This window comes from Symphalangus syndactylus, chromosome 6 (genome assembly GCF_028878055.3).
Source record: "Symphalangus syndactylus isolate Jambi chromosome 6, NHGRI_mSymSyn1-v2.1_pri, whole genome shotgun sequence".
NCBI lineage: Eukaryota > Metazoa > Chordata > Mammalia > Primates > Hylobatidae > Symphalangus > Symphalangus syndactylus.
Genome location: NC_072428.2, coordinates 9,258,398 through 9,283,192, shown reverse-complemented (window position 1 = coordinate 9,283,192; position 24,795 = coordinate 9,258,398). Strand labels below are relative to the sequence as shown.

General features: G+C 41.9%; 1 protein-coding gene across 29 annotated transcripts in view; it reads right to left on the bottom strand.

Annotated features, from left to right (window-relative positions):
• The window catches only part of CELF1 (CUGBP Elav-like family member 1), a 91,373-nt gene that overhangs the window by 18,483 nt on the left and 48,095 nt on the right, over positions 1–24,795 (bottom strand). For 10 of the 29 annotated variants that reach the window (XM_055281547.2, XM_055281549.2, XM_055281550.2 and 7 more), the window contains exons 3-8: positions 16,647–16,718; positions 15,227–15,378; positions 4,390–4,577; positions 2,708–2,790; positions 2,299–2,347; positions 231–365 (exon numbers count right to left, since the gene is read on the bottom strand). In XM_055281547.2, coding sequence (XP_055137522.1) covers positions 231–365; positions 2,299–2,347; positions 2,708–2,790; positions 4,390–4,577; positions 15,227–15,297 — 526 coding nt within the window. In that variant the 5' untranslated portion in view covers positions 15,298–15,378; positions 16,647–16,718. Of the gene's footprint in view, positions 1–230; positions 366–2,298; positions 2,348–2,707; positions 2,791–4,389; positions 4,578–15,226; positions 15,380–16,646; positions 16,723–24,795 lie in introns of those variants that run through there. The other 19 variants (XM_055281560.2, XM_055281552.2, XM_063640935.1 and 16 more) reach the window with 5 other exon arrangements.

The following is a 24,795-nucleotide window of genomic DNA, read 5'->3' as shown; positions in this document are numbered from 1 at the left end:
CACAGGGAGACCTTTTCTCTATAACAAATTTAAAAATTAGCTGGGTGTCATGATGCATGCCTGCGGTCCCAACTACTCAGGAGGCTAATCCTGGGAGGTTCAGGCTGCAGTGAATTGTGAAGGCACCACTGCACTCCAGCCTGGGTGAGAGAAAGACCTTGTCTCCAAAAAAAACCCCAAACCAAACCAAAACAAAAAACCAAGATTATTTAGAAGCTAAAACTACCTACCTCGGCTCAGGCCATCAGGTCCCCGCAATATCCGGCATTCTTCAATCTGTCCAAATGAAGAGAACATGACTCGGATGTCATTTTCAGTGCACTTCTTGGAAATCATACCAATAAACAGCTTCCTGTCTTCCACTGCTGAGAGAGTAAAACACAAAAGACTTGAATATTACTACTAAAAGAGGCAATGTGGCACAGACTCGGGAGCCAGACCGCCTGGGTTTGAGTCCTGGCTCTGTACCATATTTTTACAGATTCCAAGACACACATTTGTTTTTCATATTTTTCACATCTTTTTTTTTTGAGACAGAGTTTTGCTCTTGTTGCCCAGGCTGGAGTGCAATGGCGTGATCTCGGCTCACTGCAACCTCCGCCTCCCGGATTCAAGCGATTCTCCTGCCTCAGTCTCCTGAGTAGCTGGGATTACAGGCATGCGCCACCATGCCTGGCTAATTTTGTATTTTTAGTAGAGATGGGGTTTCTCCATGTTGGTAAGGCTGTTCTTGAACTCCCAACCTCAGGTGATCCACCCACCTCAGCCTCCCAAAGTGCTGGGATTACAGGCGTGAGCCACCACGCCCGGCTTCACGTCTCTTTTTATAACCAATGTTATCTTAAAATTATAATTAGAAGCATTTAGATGAAATATGGTAGCTTTGTAATCTTGTGAAAGTTACTTAACCATTCTGTGCCTGTTTCCTCATCTAACTAATAGGAATAATCAGGTTTACTTCAAAGGGTAGCAGTTGCTATTAAACGCAAAGTACTTGACATCTTCCCTAGTCCTTTGTATTGTTTGCTCTTTTTGAGACAAGAGCCTTGCTGTCGTCACCCAGGCTGAAGTGCGGTGGCATGATCATGGCTCACTGCAGCCTTGACCTGCCGGGTTTAAGCAATCATCCCACCTCAGCTTCCCGAATAGCTGGGACCACAGGTATGTACCACCACACCCAGCTAATTTTTTGCAGAGAGGTTTCACTCTTATTGCCAAGGCTGGTCTCAAAACTCCTGGGCTCACGCAATCCTCCAGCCTCAGCCTCTTAAAGTGCTGTGATTACAGGTGTGCGCCACTGTGCCCAGCCAGCATTCTTTGCTCTTACTGGCAATACTACTAAAGAAAGAAGAGGTTTTCACACTTGATATGACAAGTGGAAGAGAACACACCTTTCAGTGAGCGTAACTGTCTACTTTTCTGATTTTTTTTTTTTTTTTTTTGAGACAAGAGTCTTGCTCTGTCGCCCAGGTTGGAGTGCAGTGGCACAATCTCAGCATACTGCAACCACCGTCTCCTGGGTCCAAGCGATTCTCCTGTCTCAGCCTCCTGAGTAGCTGGGATTACAGGCATGCGCCACCACACTCAGCTAATTTTTGTATTTTTAGTAGAGACAGGGTTTCACCATGTTGGCCGGGTGATCCGCCCACCTTTGTCTCCCAAAGTGCTGGGATTACAGGCATGAGCCACCTCGCTCCGTCCTGACTACTTTCTTGAGAATTAAGTTCTCCTTCCTGATTTGTTCACTTTGCCCCCTCATTCCTGTCCAAAAGAAATTATACCGACCAAGTATATTCCAGTTCATTCTACAATGTTCTTATAATATTTCTCTGTCGGCTCTGTTCTTCTTTTATCATACTTTATTTTAAAGAAAAAACGGAGACAACTTAGACAATGGATTACTTAAAGCACAATTCAATTCAGATAACCTAAGAACAGTAAACAAACTAGGCAGAAATCTTTTTTTTTTTTTTTTTGAGACAGAGTCTCACTCTGTTGCCCAGGCGGGAGTACATGGCATGATCTCAGCTCACTGCAACCTCCACCTCCCGGGTTCAAGAGATTCTCATGCCTCAGCCTCCTGAGTAGCTGGGATTATAGGCATGCACAACCATACCCAGCTAATGTTTGTATTTTTAATAGAGACGGGGTTTCACCATGTTGGCCAGGCTGGTCTCGAACTCTGGCCTCAAGCAATCCATCTGTCTTGGCCTCCCAAAGTGCTGGCATTACAGGTGTGAGCCACCGTGCCTGGCCTAGGCAGAAATCTTAAGGGGAAGAGTGTATACATTTGCTTACCATTGTTCTTCTCACTGTCAGCAGGTTTCATCTGTATAGGGTGATGCATCTGAAAAGGAAAAATATGATTATTATCACTGTATATATTGATGGCATTCAGAAATACATACGGACTCTAAAATACCAGAACTAGAGCTTTAAAGAGTTCTCTCTGAACTCATGTCTGCTTCATGATCTTTCCCCAGAAAACAGAATGTGAGTCAAGAAGTCAAAAGACACAAGACTCTTGACTGAGAGAGAACTAATGTCAGGTAATCTTTGAAGTGCTCCCTTTATGTCTTCCTTTACATCAATCCCTGCGGCAGTTACTTTTTCCCCAAAATGGTTTTCAGTGTGTGCCTGATATGTGTAAGTATATCCCATATATCAAAGTTACCACATTTCCATTTACTAGTGGGAGCTTTCTTACCCCTGGGAGGACTTTCATGTTGTGAAGAGCATTCTGAGCTTCTAATGCAGCTTTACGGGTGTAAAATGTAACAAAACAGCACCCTGCAATAAATAAGATTTCATAAAATCAAACTTTGAAAGCAGAGAATTCCTAGAGCAATCCTTCCCCCACTAACAGATCAGATCTTAAAAGAGGGCTGCGTTTATTAAAATCAGTGAGAGGGGGAGGGTAGTAGAAAAGAATGAATATGAATATCTAGCAGGGGAATAAGAGATTATTTTCTATATACTCTATTGTTTTAGTCTCCTCCCAGTTAGTTACATTGTAAGTCTTATTTAGCTGTTCATGTAACTTCTCTGGAAAATATGACTTCTCTTATAAAGAAAGGTCATGTGCCATTTGACTCAACCTACCCTACTTGGAACACCAGGTGGTATATGAGACAAGAAGACAGATGGGGTTCTATACTTTTGCAGCCTGTAGTCTACCAGGAACTCTTTCTTTCCCTGCTCTCTCAGAATAAACCACTCCCTACTTCGTAGCCAGATTCTACCATATGCCTCAAACATAATTATCACTTATTAAATTATAAAATGACTTAAGAGCAAGCACCTCTTAACATCTTTTTTTGGACTCTTGGTTCTCATCAAATATAATTAAGCTTCTAAAAGCACATGGTGCTGCCTCAGATCTGTAGATTTTGTGCTTTGTATCTTTATTTTGGGTAGTAGGAGAGGAAGTATATCTTGTAAATCTTGGGCTTAAATGTTCTGACACTCCCATATTCTCATGAGATACAATATAGATTTTTTTAAAAATCATGCTGCAGCAGTTAGAATTATAAATTACTGAAGTTATATTGCCAGTCATGTTCAGAAACTATTATACTTTATATTTTTAGTTAACCACGCCAAAAAGAGAAAGTAATTCCTCTGCTTCTAGATCCTCTGCTATTAAGCTAGTTTCAATATGACAATCACGCTTGCTTACATTTGCACTGTTGGACAGCTTTCACAGAAAATTACTTGAAAACTGGCAAAATGGAAAATAAGAACATGTCTGTGTGTATATGGGGCAAAGTTAATACCTATCTACCATCAGTCCTGTGAAACTTCCACTCTGCTAGGCAATTCTGGAAACAGCTCCACCTTTCCTCTCCTGTTCATTTTGTGGCAACAGCAAACAAGTTGCCTAAACAAATCCTTTCTATTTGATAAACTATCCTGCAAGGCCTCTGTAATACTAACAAGAAACCGATGGGTATGTGGACAGTCTTTCTCTTTCAGCTTATGCTAGCCCAAACACTAAAGAAAACTTTATGTGGTTTAACTTCAATTTTATCTTTGTCATTGTGTTCCCAAGGTTAAAAGAGACAGACACTCACGTGAGTCTGTCTCTTAAATTTAGAGCCCTCACAAAGGAGTGCCCAAGACCCAATTTACAAATTATCCTCATGCTAACACCTTAACTTTTTAAAGCCATTAAATATGTTTGGATTACAAGATATTACTAGTATAAAAGGACAGATTTTTTCCAATAGATAGACAGACAGGAGTATTCTGGCAATGACAGAGAGAATGCACATGAAAGAAATTACATATAAAAATCCAATTTTTTGTATCCTGTTAAAAACCCAAAGCCCTCACCTGCTCTGAGAGTCAGTGGAAAAAATAAGATAAACCAAAACCCAAAGCCCTGACCTTTGCTCTGAGGAGGGTTTTGGCTCCTATCCCTTAGGACGTTGATTTCATATACAGCACCATACTGTTCGAAGAGTTCCCGCAAGTCCTTCTCAGACCAGGTCCTTGGAACCTGGCCCACAAACATCTTGATAGCATCAAGATCTGGTTGGTCTGGGTGGTCCAGGGTGCCGTTCATTTTCTTTGAGCTGTGTGAGATAAAATGAAACTTCTATTAGTAATAATGTTGCTTTCCAGAGGAAATTTTCTTTTCTTTAATGATCTTAACTAGTTCTGAGAATGTAGGGGGGAAAAATCCACTTCTTTCACTACTTCCATTCAGTTTACCAGAGTTCCTTGGTTCTCCCTCACCATGGCCACCCATTCCATCAGATGCTAAACTAAAGTCACCATTCTGATTGGGACATCCCAGCTGTTACGAGGGAACTGACAGTGTACATTTCTTATCTAGCATGAGAATTACCATGCTAGAGGAGGAACTTAAAGGGTAAAACTCCCAAAACAAGATCAAGTTTTAGTAACTTTTAAGCATAGTTAACAAAACAAACACTAAAAAAAGGCCCACAAAATAACAAGGGACTATTGATTACAAATAAGATTCAGAACACTTCAGTGTATACAATGACAGGCGAAGTTTCCTTTCAGTAGAAGTTAGAACAGAAGCACTTGATTTCCAAGGCTTAAACTAAGGACTAGAATGCTGGCCTTTGAATGTAGCTGACTCATGTATAATCGTAATGCTCTTGGGTAGGTCTCCAGACCAAAACAGAGCTCTGCCTCTTAAATTTCCAGATGATTGTGCAATGAACATAAACAATGTTACCATAATTCTAGATTTTCTGTTTCTGAGTTATCCAATTTACTGCTATTACTCTAAGACCAGTTAAGATTCCCTTACTGAGTGCAACCATTTTAATGATCCCAAATTTCTCTAGTCCTATCACATTGTACTTGTAATTCTCCTATTTCAGTTTTATTACCTTTAGAACCAGAAGGATAATCAGCTATTTTAATACCTTCACTCCTACTTTGCCACTGTAAACAACCTAGGTGAATTCTTATACTATAGATGTTTCCACTCAGAACATACCATCTTGTTTTTTTTTTTGAGAGGGAATTTCACTCTTGTTGCCCAGGCTGGAGTGTAATGGCCCGATCTCAGCTCATGGCAATCTCCACCTCCTGGGTTCAAGCGATTCTCCTGCCTCAGCCTCCCGAGTGGCTGGGATTACAGGTGTCTGCTACCATGCCCAGCTAATTTTTGTATTTTTAGTAGAGACAGGCTTTCACCATGTTGGCCAGGCTGGTCTCGAACTCCTGACCTCAGGTGATCCACCCGCCTCGGCCTCCTAAAGTGTTGGGATTACAGGTGTGAGCCACCGCGCCTGGCCTCATACCAGCTATTTCAAAGTCCTTCGTCCTATTTGTTTCTAAATTTAACTCTGAACATTTATCTAAACCATTAATAACTTAAATTCCCAATATATGGCACTATTAGCTTTTCTATTAGTATTTTTCTATTAGTAATCTAAAAATCATATGCAAAAATTGCCAGGTTCTAATATCCAATCCCAAATAACATGCTGGGTTTTTTTGTTTTGTTTTTTTTTTTTTTTTGAGGCTGACTTTTGCTCTTATTGCCCAGGCTGGAGTGCAATGGCATGATCTCAGCTCACTGCAACCTCCTCCTCCCAGGTTCAAGCAATTCTCCTGCCTCAGCCTCCCAAGTAGCTAGGATTACAGGCATGCACCACCATGCGTGGTTAATTTTTGTATTTTTAGTAGAGATGGGCTTTCACCATGTTGGTCAGGCTGGTCTCAAACTCCTGACCTCAGGTGATCCGCCCACCTCGGTCTCCCAAAGTGCTGGATTACAGGCGTCAACCACTGCACCCAGCCAACGTGCTAGTTGTCTTTAAACCACAACAAAAAATCATTTTTCCACCATTGCTATCTTCTGAATAGTGTCTGAAGATCCTTAAGAATGCTGAATCTATGACAAGTAGCTCAACTTCTTTTAATTACTATTTCTTCTTTTTTTTTTTTTTTTTGAAATGGAGTCTCACTCTGTCACCTGGGCTGGAGTGCAATGGTGCCATCTTGGCTCACTGCAACCTCTGCCTCCTGGGTTCAAGTGATTTTCCTGCCTCAGCCTCCCAAGTAGCTAGGATTACAGGCACGTGTCACCATGCCCAGGTAACTTTTGTATTTTTAGTAGAGATGGGGTTTTGCCATGTTGACCAGGCTGGTCACAAACTCCTCTGACCTCAGGTGATCTGCCTGCCTCGGCCTTCTAAAGTGCTGGGATTACAGGCATGAGCTACCGTGCCCAGCCTATTTCTTTTTTATTTGAGCCAGATTCTCCCTGTTGCCCAGGCTGGAGTGCAGTGGCGTAATCTCAGCTCACTGCAACCTCCACCTCCCGGGTTCAAGTGATTCTCATGCCTCAGCCTCCTGAGTAGCTGGGATTACAGGTATGTGCCACCATGCCTGGCTAATTTTTGTATTTTTAGTAGAGCTGGGGTTTAGCCATGTTGGCCAGGCTGGTCTTGAACTTCTGAGCTCAACTGATCCACCTGCCTTGGCCTCCCAAGTGCTGGGATTACAGGCCTGAGCCCCCAGGCCCAGCCTTGAATCTTTTATATTCAACACTTACAGGGGTTATTCTCACATCACCTTTGATGACTCTAGCACTATCTACATTCAAAAGCTGTAAGACAAATGGCATAGAGACCAATTCCTGACCCTACATCTGTGAAGGCTCCCCATATTCTTCTAGGTTAACTCATCAGCTACAATCCTAGGACTCCAACAGTACTAAATTTCCACCTTCGTTGTGGAAATTTTAGCATTAAAATTATGCTTAACACCTCTGAACATGATCGGGCTGTATCCACCTCTTCCCAATTATACTGACAGCTCCTTGCAGGCAGAAACCATTTTATTTCCTGTTCATTCTTGTAAACACACCGGGTATAGTAACCGGTTCAAAGTAAGCACTCAAACGTGTGAGGAGAAATTTTTTAAGTTTCAACAGTTCCCATTTAACCAATTAGCTCTGATAAAATGAGTGCTGTGCACAAAAACAGCACCCAAATTTAAGAGCAGCTATTATCTCCTATGATTATTTGATTGCCACAGGATTAATATGCCTTTTTCTTTTAAAGACAAGGTCTCGCTCTGTTGCCCAAGCTGGAATGTAGTGGCATGATCACAGCTAACTGCAGCCTCGACCTCCCAGGCTCAAGCAATTCTCCGACCTCAGCAATCCCAGTAGATGGAACTACGGGTGTGCGCCACCACACCTGGCTAGTTTTTAACATTTTTTTGTAGAGAGAGGGTCTATGTTGCAAGGGCTGGTCTGAAACTCCTGGGCTCAAACGATTCTCCCACCTCAGCCTCCCAAAGTGCTGGGATTATAGGCATGAACTACTGCGCCTGGCCTATTTTGAGTGTTTTAGATGGCATCATTTTACTGGTTTTCCTGTAATCTGTTAATTTAAAACGTGTGGCAGGTCATGGCAAAAACATAATGTGACTGCTTTTAAACACTTAATCCTAATGTTCCAACAGAAACCAGCTACCATGATGAAAAAAAGCCCTATGGCCAGGCATGGTGGCTCATGCCTGTAATCCTAGCAACTGTGGGAGGCCGAGGCAGGCAGATCACTTGAGGTCAGGAGTTCGAGACCACCCTGGCCCACATGGTAAAACTCATCTCTACCAAAAAATACAAAGCAATTAGCTGGGTGTGGTGGCGTGTGCCTGTAATCCCAGCTACTCGGGAGGCTAAGGCACGAGAATCGCTTGAACCTGGGAGGTGGAGGTTGCAGTGAGCTGAGATGGGGCCACTGCACTCCAGCCTGGGTGGCAGAGTGAGACCTTGTCTCAAAAAAAAAAAAAAAAAAAAAAAAGGCAGCCCTATCACTAGTGAAACAGTGCCTCCCTGCAACCTGTCCCGACAACTTTAATTAACAGTTGTAATAGCATTTTACTAAAATGTTGCTATCTTTCATTCTATTTCTATTCTAGAGAGGGTTAACAAAGAACCCCAATGGTGCCCAGAATACGTTTTAATAAGGAAGCTGACAGCTATTTCTGAAAAGCAGTTTGATCAATCTGTATTACACTGGAGGCAACTGCTCCCAGATTGCCCCTTCCCTCTGTTGTTTGTGTGCCAATTCTAAACTTTTGCATCCTGTTTAGTGCTAAAGCATAAACACAAGTCAATATATGTAGATTACAGTTTACCCAAAAGTTTAGCAGGGACTCAAGATTCTAGAGAAATGTCATCCTTTGCTCTTCTTTAGCTCTCCAAATCCTTCTCTATTTTTCCCGGTCTACGTACACCATGAACCTTCCCTTCCCTGTTTACATACCAATTCAATAGCCAGAAGACTCCCGTAGAGTAGCATTGTTCAAACTGTGGCCCAAGAGGCTGGGCACAGTGACTCACCTGAGGTCAGGAGTTTGAGACCAGCCTGAAAAACATGGTGAAACCCCGTCTCTACTTAAAAAAAAAAAAAAAAAAATTAGCTGGGTGTAGTGGCACGCACCTGTAGTCCCAGCTACTTGGGAGGCTGAGGCAGCAGAATCACTTGAATCCGGGAGGCGGAGGCTACAGTGAGCCGAGATCATGCCACTGCACTCCAGCCTGGGAGACAGAGCAAGACTCCATCTCGGCTGGGCGCGGTGGCTCACGCTTGTAATCCCAGCACTTTGGGAGGCCGAGGTGGGCGGATCACGAGGTCAGGAGATCGAGACCATGGTGAAACCCCGTCTCTACTAAAAATACAAAAAATTAGCCGGGCGTGGTGGCGGGCGCCTGTAGTCCCAGCTACTCGGAGAGGCTGAGGCAGGAGAATGGCGTGAACCTGGGAGGCGGAGCTTGCAGTCAGCCGAGATTGCGCCACTGCATTCCAGCCTGGGCGACAGAGCGAGACTCCGTCTCAAAAAAAAAAAAAAAAAAAAAAGACTCCATCTCAAAAAAAAAAAAAAAAAAAAAAAAAAAAAAGCGCACGCACACAAGGTGTGGCCTAAGGACCGGGGCAATCTTCAAACTTAACTCTTTAGAAATTTTTACAGAAATCAGACTGAGCAATTTTGTATTTGTTCAGTCTAATAATAATAAATGTAAAATACAAGCTCATACCTTATTTTTTTCCCCTACATCATTTTCATTGTATTTTACAAGGGAGTGGGGGTGGGGAGAGATATGGTCCTTTACCACAGCTTGGGAAGCACTACCCAGGTACAGCAACAACCCACATGTATACTCGTGTGTATGTAATAAGCAGTCACAAACTTTCTCTGATACTGTGTCTGAAGAGAAACAACAACATTCTCCCTCTTCCACATATACTTCCAATATGCATGTTGTCATTAAGATTAAAAGTTAACTAGTGTATTAAAAAAGTTGTCTGGGTACACATCAGCCACCACATCATCCATTTACTCTATGTATCATTACATACATTCTCAAATTTGTACCTTACTTCCCCATTCAATGGAGAGTTATGTATATTTATCATCTCCATTCAAGAACCAGTGAATTCAGCAGTTCCCTAGAGAAGTATCTATAGTGTCCCTGTCATTCCTAAGAGGCAAGTCTATGGAAATTCCTATTTCCTGGGGCAGTACTGCCAGCCCTGATCTGGGAACAGGATAGAGGAAAGGCAAATCAGGGCCTGCAAGAATGTGAAGAGGAGGAAGTTGAGAAAGTGGCAAGGGTTTTAGGGGAAAGGGATGAAACCTACCGCCTCTCTTTTTATGTTTCTACTACTGGCAGCAGAAGCAGTAACAGTAATACCTGAGGAGGTAGTTGCTCTCATTGTTGCTTCTGCTGTCATTATTAAGAATGAGCAACTACGAAAATTCAGACAAGAGGCTACTTCGTCTACCTTGATTTCTGCTGAAACATACTATGAGAAAATACAATAGGGATACAACAGGGAAGAGACACATGAGGGAACAACAAAGAGTTGTATTTTCAAAGCATGTATTTGTTCAAAATTCTTGAACACTCTCTTCTCTTTCTCCTTTCTTTTCCCCTCTCAAAATTTCCCCACCCCAGGCCTATCTCAGGGGCAGCACAAATTTCTGTTTCAATTTTTTCCCATCCTCTGGCCCCAAGTGACGAAACCATGGGGTGGGTCTTAACCCAATGGCAAGCTGATCCACTGGCTGGCCAGAAGCTTAAGACCCTTGACCTATGCTTAAAACAGAAACAGGCCTGGTCAATCAAGCTCCTTTATAGCTACACTGAGCAATACGAAAGCCACTAGCCACAAGTGGCTATTTAAACTTAATTTAAGAAACTAAGTTCTTCAGTTGCACTTGCCACATGTGGCTAGTGACTACTGTATGAGACAGAGACAGAACGTTTTATAGTTGTTGTTGTTGTTTTTGTAAAGACAGGGGTCTTGCCATGAAGCCCAGGTTGGTCTCGAACTCCTGGCCTCAAGGGATCCTCCCATCTCAGCCTGCCAAATGCTGGGATTATAGGCACGAGCCACTGCTCCCAGCTGCGATACAGAATATTTTCACCATCAGAGAATGCTCTATTTGACAGCACTGCTTTACAGAATCTGGAACTGGTTAACAGAAACAGGCAGTTAGTAGTGAAGTCAGAAGTGGAAAAGTTGCAACTAGAGATAGCATGGGTTAAATGGAGAAGCTCAAAGTGCTGTGGTCAAAAGATAATGGGTCATGCTACAAGAAAGACCTTGAAAACATTATGCCAAGAAACCAGTCACAAAAGGCCACATGGTATGTGTTACCATTTATACGAAAATGCCCAGAACAGGCAAATCTACAGACAGAAAGTAGGTTGGTGGTTGCTTAGGAATGGGGATGGGGGAAGAGGGACATGGGGAGGAAGAGGGGAATGGTTGCTAATGGGTACAGGGTTTAAGGGTGATGAAATGTTCTGCAATTAAATAGTGGAAATGGTTACACAACTCTGGAATATACTAAAAATCACTGAACTGCTCACTTTAAAGGGTAAACTTTATAGTACGTGAATTACGTCTCAATGTGAAGGGGAGGGAGAAGGGATCCGAAGAAAGGTCATGTTGCAACCAAAGTTATAAGGTAGTTAAGAGTAGAAAGGAGGTACATGTAGAGTGAGCAGTTGTATATCCTGGGGTCAGAAAGATACAGTTTCTAGGTCTTCTAGCTGCAGAGCTCCTGATTAGATTACAGTTCAGTCCACCTGTGTCCTTTTAAGAAAGCCCTTTCATATATGCTAGCTTGAGTGGACATCTGTTCCTTGCAGCCAAACAAGACCTTCAAATGGGATCTGTTTAAAAATAATTCCTGAAACCTTTCATTATTAATTTTTTCACTCCCCCTTTCTCATTACCTGTTGACTTCCCTTTAATTATACACAAATAGAAAAAATTCAGATACTTACCAATCCCTCCACCTCCCCAGCAGGCAAAAATACTTGTTGCATTCCAAACTTCAGCCACCACCCACCCTTATACAAGGTCCCTCTGGCTCACATACAGTGCTGTGGAAAAACTGGAACAGAAGTGCATGAGAATAAAAAGGGCCCAGAAACACTGGCCTGAGTTACTTACCAGCTGCTCCCTAGTGAGAACAAGACAGAATAATACATTTATGCTGTGAGAAAGTTAATTTTCATTTGGATAAAGGTCAATCTTCCTATCACGCGGGGTGTTAGGTACTAGAAAAAGCTATCTCTAAGGACAATAAAGACAATAATAATTTAAAGTCACCATCCAACAATAGAATAGCTAACAATATGCTTTTAAAGGTTTTCAGCCTTCTTCCCTGAGGTATGGAGCTGCAATCATCTTTAGTATCATTCATTCAACTGTAATTCCCAAGCTTTTGCTATGGTGCCAGATACTACACTATAGGGCTCTGTAAGACTGAGCAATATGTGCCCTTGAGGCAATGTCACTGAAAAAGTAGAAGGGCACAACTATAATCCTCTACAAATCCTATAAAGGAATGTTTAAAAGTTCTATGAAAGAAGTGGCTAATATGATTTTACTTTATTTGGAAGAGGGGGAGGTGTGCGTGCAGAGATTTCAGCTGCATAGAGTAGGCAACTAGAAAAAGTGCTACATGGCATGGAGGAAAGAGGCCTAAGGGTGATGAAGAAATGGTAAGGACTGAGGACAGATGGGAAGGGTGGGATAACATTAGAAGGGAGAAAAAGGACTTGAGAAAGTTATGGGCAGAGTACAGAAACAGAGAAGAGATCATACTAAAAAGCTGACTAAGAATAAAGAGGTAGGTCAGAGAGACCCAGCGAAGGGCTTTCCATGTTACAGACAGGCTTGGAGTGTATTCCAAGATTTTAGATTGAGTGAATGATCAGATCTGTCCTTTTAAAAGATACCTAAAAATAATCTAGAGGATGAAATAAGGCAGGGAACATGCAGATCAGAAGGTTCTTGCATAAACTAGTACCTAAGATTAGCGCCCAGTCTCAGCCAATACTGAGGAATTTTGGGCCAGGATACACTAGGGTCTGGAGTTCACTTGAACTCCAAGGAGGAGAGGAAGAGAAAGAAACTAACAACTCTTGGGTTCTAATGAAGACAATATGGGAAGTACTTTCTGTGGGGAAGTCTCTAGATGAAAGTAATCAATGAGCAGTATTTAGAATAAAGTCATAGACCTCAGAAGACATTTGGGGGAACAGAGATCTGAGAAGCAGAGAAGTACATCAGTGTCCCCTTAAGCAATGGGAGAGTGAAAAGAAAAAAGTCTGGGCCACAACTCATGAAAATATCCATATCTCAGCGTGCAAGCAAAGTAAGAAGCACCAGTGGAAGCTTAAGAGTGATCAATGAAGAATCAAGAACATTGGCTAACTGTTCACTGACACTAGAGGCAGCCTGGTCTAGTGTGCAAAAACACAAAGACCTTTACCTTTAAACTTGTACTTCAGGCCCAACACTGATTACTATTTGTCCTCAATCTCTCTCTCACCTGGGTTTCTCATGTTTAAAATCGGGGCAACAGCCTATGCCCAGGCACCCTTGCAAAGCTTTGGTGAAGATGGGTGACTAAAAAGATGCAAACACACTTGGAAAAAATGTTGACAATCCATTCCCCGACTGACTCTGAGAATGACCTGTGTCCACTAGCTCTCGAACTTCAGTCTGCACAAAAAACATGCTGGACACTTGTTAAACTAGAGTCTTGGAGGTCTTATTCTAGAATAAAAACAACTGAATTTTTAAGATCCAGGTGACTTTCATGCAGTGGTCCATGGTCCAGATTTAACGGGATACTGAATGAGTCCAATCTCTTAAAAGATTAGAAAGCAGGCTGAGAAGAATGCTGTATCAATGCTGGGTTGAACACCAGGCAGTGGCAAAGCACAGGAAGTGTTACAATGAAAGATAATTTGAGCAACAGTCTTGTTTTTAAGGATCATAAATCCTGGGACATGGAAATACCCTTATTATGTATTAAACATGATGATATTCACTGTAATTTCACCTGTTACTGCTAAAATAAAATTTTAGTAGTAAAGAACTCTCATAAAAAGACAATTACCGTAATTTTGGAGACTACAGAGGAGGCATAAGATCCATTTCAAAAGAGTAAGACAGGCCAGGTGCCGAGGCAGCAGGATAGCTTGAGCCCAGGAGTTCTAAGACCAGCCTGGGCAACACAGGGAGACCTCATATCTACAAAAATTTAAAAAATTAGCCAGGTGGTGGTGCATGCCTGTGGTCCCAGCTACTTGGGAAGCTGAGGCGAGAGGACTGCTTGAGCCCAGGAGGTTGCCTGGGCAACAAAGCAAGACCCTGTTTCAAAAACAGAGAGAGAAACAGCTAACTTTGAGCCCTGCCCCCCAACTATTCCACAAAGAACTGTTTGGTATCTACTATTATCCACACCTGTTACATCTAATCCCAGGGTAGACTGATTTGCACAGGGAGGCCTAACCTCAAAGACTTGCATTAACACCTGTTATCTAGAGAATTTTCTACCATTTAATATTCTTGGCTTTGAATAACCTAAAGCTCATTTGCTGGAGGCTCCAAAATACTCTGAAGCCTGGTTACAGTGACTGAAATCAGGGGTTGGAAATGTGTCCTTCTCTACAAAGTCCAGAATTCAGGTTCCTAGCAGCTACAACTCAGGGCTAGGTTAGAATTTTGGCTGTGTGCAATAGCAGTTCTTGGACAGTACTGCAAGCTAACAAGGTTTCTCATTCTCTTTGGGCAAACTGCCGATCAAGATTGATCCAGTTTTGCTTTTTTTGGAGGGTAAAGGACAATTTGATGTTCCTAAAATCATGTGCTGAGCTGTATTTTCAATTAGACTCGGCGGGGGTGGGGGGAATCAAGGTCCAGGATTGCACTTTGTATGTTAATACAGAATGTTGTAGACGATAAACACACTGACTGTAGCTACCAGTCTCCTCTGTGATATGAGACTAAGAATCTAGTAACTTAATAAAATACTTTCTTCCCAAAAGATTATTTGAAATTGCATGTCCAACCCAAAGCAACAATGCTATAGTTTAAAAAAAAAATACCTTGGAATCTATCATATAGGAAAACACTACAGCTTAAAGGAATTGGAGCTGGCACACTTGAGCTGATGCTGTTGGTTATATATCAAATGCACCTTTATGTAAATAACTTAAAGCCTTGAGGAAATAAGCAGTAATGAGATAGACTACAATTGAAAATAATAGCATGAGAGAATTCAGATTGTTTTGGCTTCTTTTCCCATTTTTTTCTTTCCCTTCTTAAAAAAAAGGAACCAATTTCATCAAATAAAGAAAATAGCCCAGTTCCTCTGCTTATGATAAAAATTAGACAACAAAAATACTTACACGGGACTGGAATTCAAAGAGCAATGATCCACCATCATTTCTGGAAGGAAATCCAACTTAAACGCAGCCATCACCTCACTCTCCCCTTCAGAAGCCAATGATATTAACTTGCTGCACTTGTCTGATCCACAAATACACACAGCTTTAGCTTCCTGGGCCCCACAAAAAACACAAAGTGGAAACAGGAGCTCAGGGAAACCAGCAATAAGTGCCACAGAAAGAGGCAGGACTGGGGAAGGGGTAGGGAAAGGGAGTATTGGATTAAAATGGGGATGTGACCATGTGAAGGGAGGCTCAGCCCAGCACACAATGAAAGTGCTGATGCACCAGGCTTGTTTTGTGCGATTTTCCCTGGCGAAGCAGTACTAAGTGCACTGTCAGATAAATAGAGTGTCAGATCCATGAAGATAGCAGTGGCTAACAGAGCAGAAGAAATACAAACTTGTTTCACATCCTCCAAACTCCTCCCTGCAAACCAGTTTTTAAGGTCCCCCAAAGCCTGAAACTACCTGAAGCAAGAAAAGGCTCACCGAAGAACTGGGTTGTTAGCCTTGCTTTTAAACTGACGTTTCCACGTGCCAAAGACAGCAACGAGCACAGTGCTCAGGTCCAAACTAACCTCAGAACAGTCACATAAAGAGGAATGATAAGACCATCAGAAGCAGGCCAGAGGCAAACTGGTTGAATAAACTGGCCACCAGAAACTTACCACTCACATACAACTGCCTACAGTGGATCAGCCTTGCTTTTTTTTTTTTTCTTGATATTTTCAAAAGAGCATCAATTTCTCAACTGACCTTGCTTTCTTGATGATGTGCTATCTAATGATTAGAGCAAGGTGTGCTATCTAACGGTTCCTCATCTGGGTGAAAGACTTCAAAAACCCTTTGTTCAGTAACACTCATTAGATGGCACAGGGAAATTTTCTTTACTAACTCTGAAGCTTAATTTGCCAGAAAATAAAAATCGAATAGTAATACTCTGCTTCTTACTAGCATACTAGGAAATAATGTATTTTCAGTTCTCTGTTGTCCTTTCTAAAGAAACAAAGAACAAAACAAAAGCCACCATAGTGATAATAATGAAAAAGAACTAGGGCCTACCAGAGACAACATTCAAACATGTAAGGGAGAAACCAAGAAATGAAGTCTCTTCATTCTCTTTTCTCCTCCTTTAAACTGTTGCTAAAACCAAGACTAGTGAGTGCACACATAAAAATTCTATTACGGGTGAGCAGTAGAGATGGATATACTTAGCAGTCAAGGCAGATGTGTGCTCGCGTTCTCAATTTAGCTCCACATCCCCCCAAACAACAAATGGTGGCATTTCAATATTTAGGCAGTGACTCTAAAATGTTATCTCTGAAGACTCCCAAATTTCACAGGCTTTCTTTCCATTTTTATCATTAGAGTTGCCTTACCTCAAAGATTTCACTTCACCCAAGCTCAGTTCACAACACAGGGAACTTTGAAAAAAAGAAGTTATGTTCAGCCTGCAAAGAAGTAAAACGAATGAACTCCTAAACACACAGAGTTAACGTTAAAAAAAAAAAAAAAAAAAAAAAAGGCAACACACAATGGCATAGGCCTAAAAGTTCTAATCTGTGTAACAATGGCTAACATCTGTCTGCATCTGACCCAGGAAGGTGAAAACTGTCTCTTCTGTCCATGCCCAGACGTCATCATCCAAAACGTAGACCTGTAACAGCAGCTTTTCCTATTTGTGCCAGAGACTCGCTCATCTGATTTACTACTACAGAGGCAGAGGTGGCAGGAGTTCTCTTCCACCCTATTAAAGCAGCAAAAACAAGCTGCAAGTGAGAGGAGACCGTGCGACTGACACACAGCACACAGTTTACCCAGCCCATGCCTGTCAGGCAGAAGATGGTAACCCTAGCTGGGGCTGGTTAGATTACTGGCTATGTTTGTCCTAGTTTCTCCTACGTACATTGGAACTGATGGCATGCCTCTTCCTATAGAAAGCTGCCTAGACCAAAGAATAACTTTGAGTCGACAACCAAATTAGATCTTTTAGTGCAAGAATTCCTCTAAAAAGACATTCCAGGCTTTAAAAAGGCTGAGCAACATCAGCTCACGGTGGCTCACGCCTGTAATCAATCCCAACACTTTGGGAGGCCAAGGCGGGCGGATCACCTGAGGTCAGAAGTCAAGGCCAGCCTGGCCAAGATAGTGAAACCCCATCTGTAATTAAAAAAAAAAAACACCAAAAAAAAAAAAAAAAAAAAAATTAGCTGGGCGAGGTGGCACATGCCTGTAACCCCAGCTACTCAGGAGGCTAAGGCAGGAGAATAGCTTGAACCCAAGAGGCGGAGGCTGTGGTGAGCTGAGATCACGCCACTGCACTCTAACCTGGGTAACAGAGTTAAGACTCCGTCTCCCCCACAAAAAAAAAAAAAAAAAAAATTCCTTTAAAAAGGATTCAATAAATTTCAAGGAACTTACCTAAATTTCAAGGTTATTGTGTTTTTAATATTTACTAAAAACATATGAAATCTAATTGTATCTCTAGTTCAAATCAGAATCACATCTATAACAAAAGACTACTTAAATGGAGACATTACTGAGTTGCCAGGTACTGCCCAATGTATGAAAGGATGTGCTCTCCTTAAAATAGTTTCCACCAAGCCAAGGGCTGGGAAACATGATTTAGAGTAATGTCTTAAAATCATTTTTTCCCAGTCATAGAACTTTTGTTCAAAAGTCTCCAGAGGCCCAATTTATAAAGCAGTGAAAATAGAAAGTAGGGCCCATAAATTCTCTGTGCTTATACTGCTATTAAAGTCCATTTTATGATTTATAAAGCAACACCGCTTTAAAAACCTACGAGATGGAAATTTTTTTTTTTTTTTTTTTTTTAAGTAGAGACGGGGTTTCACCGTGGTCTCAATCTCCTGACCTCGTGATCCACCCGCCTCGGCCTCCCAAAGTGCTGGGATTACAAGCGTGAGCCACCGCGCCCGGCCAATGGAAATGTTATTACACGAAAGAGGGCACTTCTTTTTAGGCAGGTCACAAGAGTTATCTCAGTATAATTAAATTCAATATACTTTGGGAAAAGAAAGCACAGAAATTAATCACAAGTCAATTTTAGAAAGAGGTTATGAAGTGATAAAAACAATTATGGGAATACAAAAATGCAAATATTAAGAGAAATTTAAAAGTAGAATCAAAAGAAAGTTATTCACAAAAAACTGCCTGTGTGTGTGTGTGTGTGTGTGTAATGTCTTAATTAGTCCGGGCACGGTGGCTCAAGCCTGTAATCCCAGCACTTTGGGAGGCCAATGCAGGTGGATCACGAGGTCAGGAGATCGAGACCATCCTGGCTAACACGGTGAAACCCTGTCTCTACTAAAAATAGGAAAAATTAGCTGGGCGTGGTGGCACATGCCTGTAATCCCAGCTACTCGGGAGGCTGAGGCAAGAGAATCACTTGAACCCGGGAGGCGGAGGTTGCAGTGAGCTGAGATTGCGCCACTGCACTCCAGCCTGGGCAACGGAGTGAGACTGTCTCAAAAAAAAAATCAGATAGACATTCCAGGCTTTTCCCACAAAGGAAGCATTAGAAATACAGAGGTGACAGGAGGGGTTATAACCAAGGGTCTGCTGCAAAAGAAGGCCTTAACTTTCCCTCAGCCTCTTTTTATCACCTGTTCCTTTCACTCTGAATGTACTTTCATGGTTTCCTGTTCTTTCCCTGGTTGTCTGTCTGTCTCAGTTTTCTCTACCTTGAATATTCTCTACTTTTTAAAAGAGCAACAATTCAACGCCTGATTAAATGAAGGTAGGAGCAATCAGCCTGCTGTAACATTAAGAACCCAAATCATTAAAAGTGATCAATATAGGTAAGAAAAACACTCAAAAGAACAGCATTCCTTGCATTTAGGATATAATAGTATAAACTTAACAGGAAGATGTAAAACTGGATTAGAAAAGAGAAAGGCTAGCAATCACAGTATGTTTTGCCAAAAGGATGAAAAAGCAAACAAAAGCACAGTTAAGCAAAAAAAGCCTAGGTAGCATATGCAAATGTCTACCTTGATAGATGTAACCAGGGAGTTCTACAACAGGTGAACAGATTTTACACTTCCACCCCAATAATCTAAGTATGTTTGAAAGGGCAATAAAGTCAAAGTCTAGTTATATAAGCGCAGAGGAGATTAGAAGCTACTACTGAAAAGGGAATCAATGTCATTAAAAATCACCATCAATCTATATGAGGGAATTCAAATTGCAAAAATCTAGGGAATGGTCATAACCTCAGACTGCTGCTAAGTGGACTGAATATTTTACCCCCGAGTTTCTGGCAGTGAGATGATATAAGAGAGAAAAAAAGTAAGCAATTGATACTTGAAAATAACCAACTAACCAACTATAGTAACTTAAATTTTTGCACAGTACCTTTTTGGACCTAAATTTCATTTCTAAAATTGAGTATTTCTAATATAACTACTGGGTCTCCTGAGCTCCCAACCAAGTACCTTGCATAGGTAAAATATGCTGACACAAATTGGTAATTATCTCTGTGGCATTTCACTTTGTGGAAGATTTTTGTTATTGTTACAAAATGTGACAGTTAAGAATAATTCACGGGGCAGGAACACAGGCTCACACCTATATTCCCAACACTTTGGGAGGCCAAGGTGGGCACACTGCTCAAGCCCAGGAGTTTGAGACTAGTCTGGCCAACGAAGAGAGATCTATCTCTACAAAAAAATACAAAACATTAGCTGAGTGTGGTGGTGCATACTGTAGTCTCAGCTATTCAGGAGGCTGAGGCAGGAGGAGTGACTGGGCCCAGGAGGTCAAGGCTGCAGTGAACCAAGATTGAGCCACTGCACTCTAGCCTGGGCAACAGAATAAGACCCTGTCTCAAAACAAACAAACAAAAAACAAAACAAAAAAAACTAAGTTTTCCATAAGAATCTAGACAATGTAAAAATTTCTGAATGGTGGGGGAGGAGGGTTAAAGAAGAAATAGAAATATTGTAAAAAGAATTTTTCTGGCTGGGCACAGTGGGAAACGCCTGTAATCCCAGCACTTTGGGAGGCCAAGGCAGGAGCATCATTTGAGCTCAGGCAAGACTAGCCTGGGCAACGTGGCGCCATCTCTACAAAAAAATACAAAAAACAGTGAGGCATGATGGTGCCCACCTGTAGTCCCAGCTACTTGTGAGGCTGAAGTGGGAGGATCGCCTGAGCCCAGGAAGGTCAACACTGCAGTGAGACCTGATTGCACCACTATACTCCAGCATGGGCAACAGAGTGAGACCCTGCCTTACAAAACAAAATAAATAAAACATAAAAAATCTCCATTTCAGGCTGGGCGCGGTGGCTCATGCCTGTAATCCCAGCACTTTGGGAGGCCGAGGTGGGCGGATCACCTAAGATCAGGAGTTCTAGACCAGTTTGGTCAACATGGTGAAACCCCATCTCTACTAAAAATACAAAAATTAGCTGGATGTGGTGGCAGGTGCCTGTAGTCCCAGCTTCTTGGGAGGCTGAGACAGGAGAATCGCTTGAACCCAGGAGGCGGAGGTTGCAGTGAGCCAACACCATGCTATTGCACTCCATCTTGGGCTATAGCGTGAGACTCTGTCACACACACACACAAAGATTTCCATTTCAAATCTAAAATCACTGTACCAAAAAAGCACTACGTTTAATAATTTGTTGTACAAGTTGCCTTGCCTGTAAAATTATCACATGGTATACTGAAAGGATATGACAAAAACATCACCATTTTGAAAACTAAAAAGTTTTCCATTTCCTCCCCCATCCTTAATCACAGAAAGACTCTGTACTCAGCTCTGTACTATTGCTGTGTACTCAGCAATAGTATAGCCTCAGAGCCTTCCTTGGAGTATCTGTCACTAACCCTGACCCAACAGTCCTGTCAAATTGTGACCACCCTTCCAATCAAGTCGTACTTTCAGATCCCACACTAGTTCTGGAACTTAAGTGCATTTCTTAGTTGGTAACAATATACTGTAAGTTTATACTTTATTTAAGCTCCAGTGCTGATTTAAAAATCAGCATGTTAGGCCAGGCACAGTGGCTCACGCCTGGAATCCCAACTTCAGGAGGCCAAGATGGGCAGATCACGAGGTCAGGAGATCGAGACCATCCTGGTTAACATAGTGAAACCCCTTCTCTACTAAAAAAATACAAAAAAATTAGCCAGCCATGGTGGCAGGCACCTGTAGTCCCAGCTACTCAGGAGGCTGAGGCAGGAGAATGGCGTGAACCTGGGAGGCAGAGTTTGCAGTGAGCCAAGATCGTGCCACTGTACTCCAGCCTTGCTGACAGAGTGAGACTCTGTCTCCAAAAAAAAAAAAAAAAAAAAAAAAAAAAAAAAAAAAAAAAAAGAATCAGTATGTTAGCCGGCACAGTGGCTCATACCTGTAATCCCAATACTTTGGGAGGCCAAGGCTGGCAGATCACCTGAGGTCAGGAGTTCGAGACCAGCCTGGCCAACATGGTGAAACTCTGTCTCTACTAAAAATACAAAAATTAGCCAGGCACAGTAGCAGGCACCTGTAATCCCAGCTACTCAGGAGGCTGAGGCATGAGAATCGCCTGAACCCAGGAGGCAGAGGCTGCAGTGAGCTGAGATCGTGCCACTGCATTCCAGCCTGAGTGACAAGAGTGAAACTCTGTCTCAAAAAAATCAGTATGTTGAACAAATTCTGGTTCAAGGAAGGTATTATTATCTGTATGGAATCTACTAAGTTCCATCCTCATCTCTGTTCCAGTGGTGTCCAATCTTTAGGCTTCCTTGTGCCACACTGGAAGAGGAATTGTCTTAGGCCACAAATAAAATATACTAATGATAGCCGATGAGTTAAAAAAAAAAAATTTTTGCAGGCTGGGCGCGGTGGCTCACACCTGTAATCCCAGCACTTTGGGAGGCCAAGGCAGGCGGATCACGAGGTCAGGAGATAGAGACCATCCTGGCTAACACGATGAAACCCCCTCTCTACTAACAATACAAAACATTAGCCAGGCGTGGTGGCACATGCCTGTTAATCCCAGCTACTCAGGAGGCTGAGCCAGGAGAACTGCTTGAACCTGGGAGGCGGAGGGGTTGCAGTGAGCCAAGATCGCACCACTGCTCTCCAGCCTGGGTGACAGAGCGAGACTCCGGCTCAAAAAAAAGACAAAAAAAAAAAAAATCTCATGTTTTAAGAAAGTTCATAAATTTGTGTTAGGCTATATCCAAAGCCCATCCTGGACTACATGCAGCCCACAGGCCGCGGGTTGGACAAGTCTGTTGTAGAGTATTCCTCCCAGCTCTCTCCAACATGCACACGCTCACCCCAACAGCTATAAGAACTAGGAAGCAGCTAGTTTTAGTGGGAGATAAGCCTGCCTTGGAAAATAGCTAAGGAGAAAGAGTTGGAATAGAGGGCAAAAAATATTTCTAGCTTCCTAGGGACATACATTTTGCAAATGTTATCCCATAATGTACAAAAGAAGCCATCACCTTTCTGAAAGCAACTTTTTCATATCTGCATAGCAGGCCTCATGCAAGAAGGTTAAAAAGATAGCCATGGAGCACACCCATTCAGTAGTTAGCCCATACCTGTAGCTTTACACTTCCCTCTCTGGACTATGTCTTCACTCTAAAAAACCAAGGAAAGAAAAATCAATGGGCCATGCCTAGACATCTCTCATGACTCCAGATATATCACCTCTTTCCAAAGAAAAGCCCCTCTGTCACCATGGCAGAAGATAAAAATACAGAAGTACTCCTCCTGCGCCCGTTTTACTCAATACCTTAAAGATAAGTTGCATTTAATATCTCAAGGCTAATTTTAAAACACCATCAACTTAAATGATGGGGCAAGTAAAATACTAAAAGGTTTAAAAGGGTCTTGCCCTAAAATGTCATAACAAATAGCAAAACAATGACTGGAATTTATGAGGTTGAATTTCAGTACATCTAGGTCACCAAAACAATCATTTTTAACATCTACTTTTGTACGGGAGACTAAGAAAAGCTAATGGCTGTATAATTCTTTTAGCAATTAAGGATCGTGTTATTAATGTGGAGAGACCACACTATTTCCCCAAAGCAACCTTCCTGAATACATAGTTGCCGGGCATGAAACTCTACAAAAGCAACCAAGTTCCTGCCACTGTAAATGCATCTTGGTGGCCCTAGGGTGGCGGTGAACCACTGAAACCAAAAAAAAATCAGAAGATGGGGAAGTTAATTGATGGTAAAAGCAAACAGAGGAACCACAAAACCAATTTGTTTTATTTTTAAACATATCAAACAATCTAGCAAGTAAAGATGGATTCTATAAAACTGCCCAAATTCCTACAAACTTCGACATACAACTCCTGCCAGCTGTATTTCTGTCTGGCTTTCACTACAGACAATAAACTATTCAAATTCACCAAGGACAATGTCTAAACTGGAAAGTACAAGAATTCCGACAGACAAAGCCAGACCCAGAACTAACTAGTAAGACACTGCCTATCCTCCCTGAAGACACAGAGATTTCTTAACTGGCATAAAATAGGTGCTCAAGAATTAACTTAATTTTTCATGCAGACTTAATTAGTTTCCAATTTTGCTAATAAAGTAGTGATAGTTCCAGTAATTTTAAGGGCAAAGTTTAAACTAATTAAAAAAAACCAGAACTTCCTAAAAGCATTTACTTGCACCTGCCTATACCATCAAAAGTTATCAAGAAGAAAGGAACTTCCATTTACTAAGTTCACAAACTTCATTCAATCCTTTATCATTATGACCATTTAAGGTGAGGACTACCCTAAGGATTCAGATGCTAAGGAAGATAATCTGCCCATGGCTTCTTGGTAGGTCTGTCTCTCTAGAGAAATGTGACCATAATTTAGGAGGTACCAACTTTTACTGGGATAGTGTGTCTTGAGAAGGCTCTGTAGTGATTATCACAGATGGTAAACAGCAAGTTAAATTTCTACTTGTTAAGAGTTCTTCTGGAAGATGTAAAGGGCCAAGAAAAGGCCAGGGAACCACGTTTCCCTCCAAATTTTACATGGAACACAGTTTGAAAAACTGTGTTATTATATGATTGGTTTTCATAGGCATCACTTCCACCCTCTGAGACCAGACTCAGACTGCAAGCTAGTCAGGGAATCTCCAAGATAAAGAGAGCAAAAGGGAGATCTGGAGTTGTTAAGAAAGACCAATACACGAAAGGGTAAGGGATTGGTATCTTAAGTCCCAGAGAACATAGCAGCCCTCGGGGGGCTAGGAACATTTTAACTGCCAGGCCAAGAGAAAGAAAAAAAAAATGAATTTCTTAAAAAAAAACCAACCAAACAAACAAACAAAAAACAAAAAACCTCCACATAAATGGGTTATCATTCTACTCCTAAGCCACCAAGACTTTTTAAAGGAAACCTCAAACACACACACACACACACACCACACACACACAAATAAACAACACTGTACTCTTCCACACAGGATTCTGTCACCTGGAGAAGGGCAAATGAATAGTCCAATACACAAAAAAGGTTGTTTGTTTTGAGATGGAGTTTCACTCTTGTTGCCCA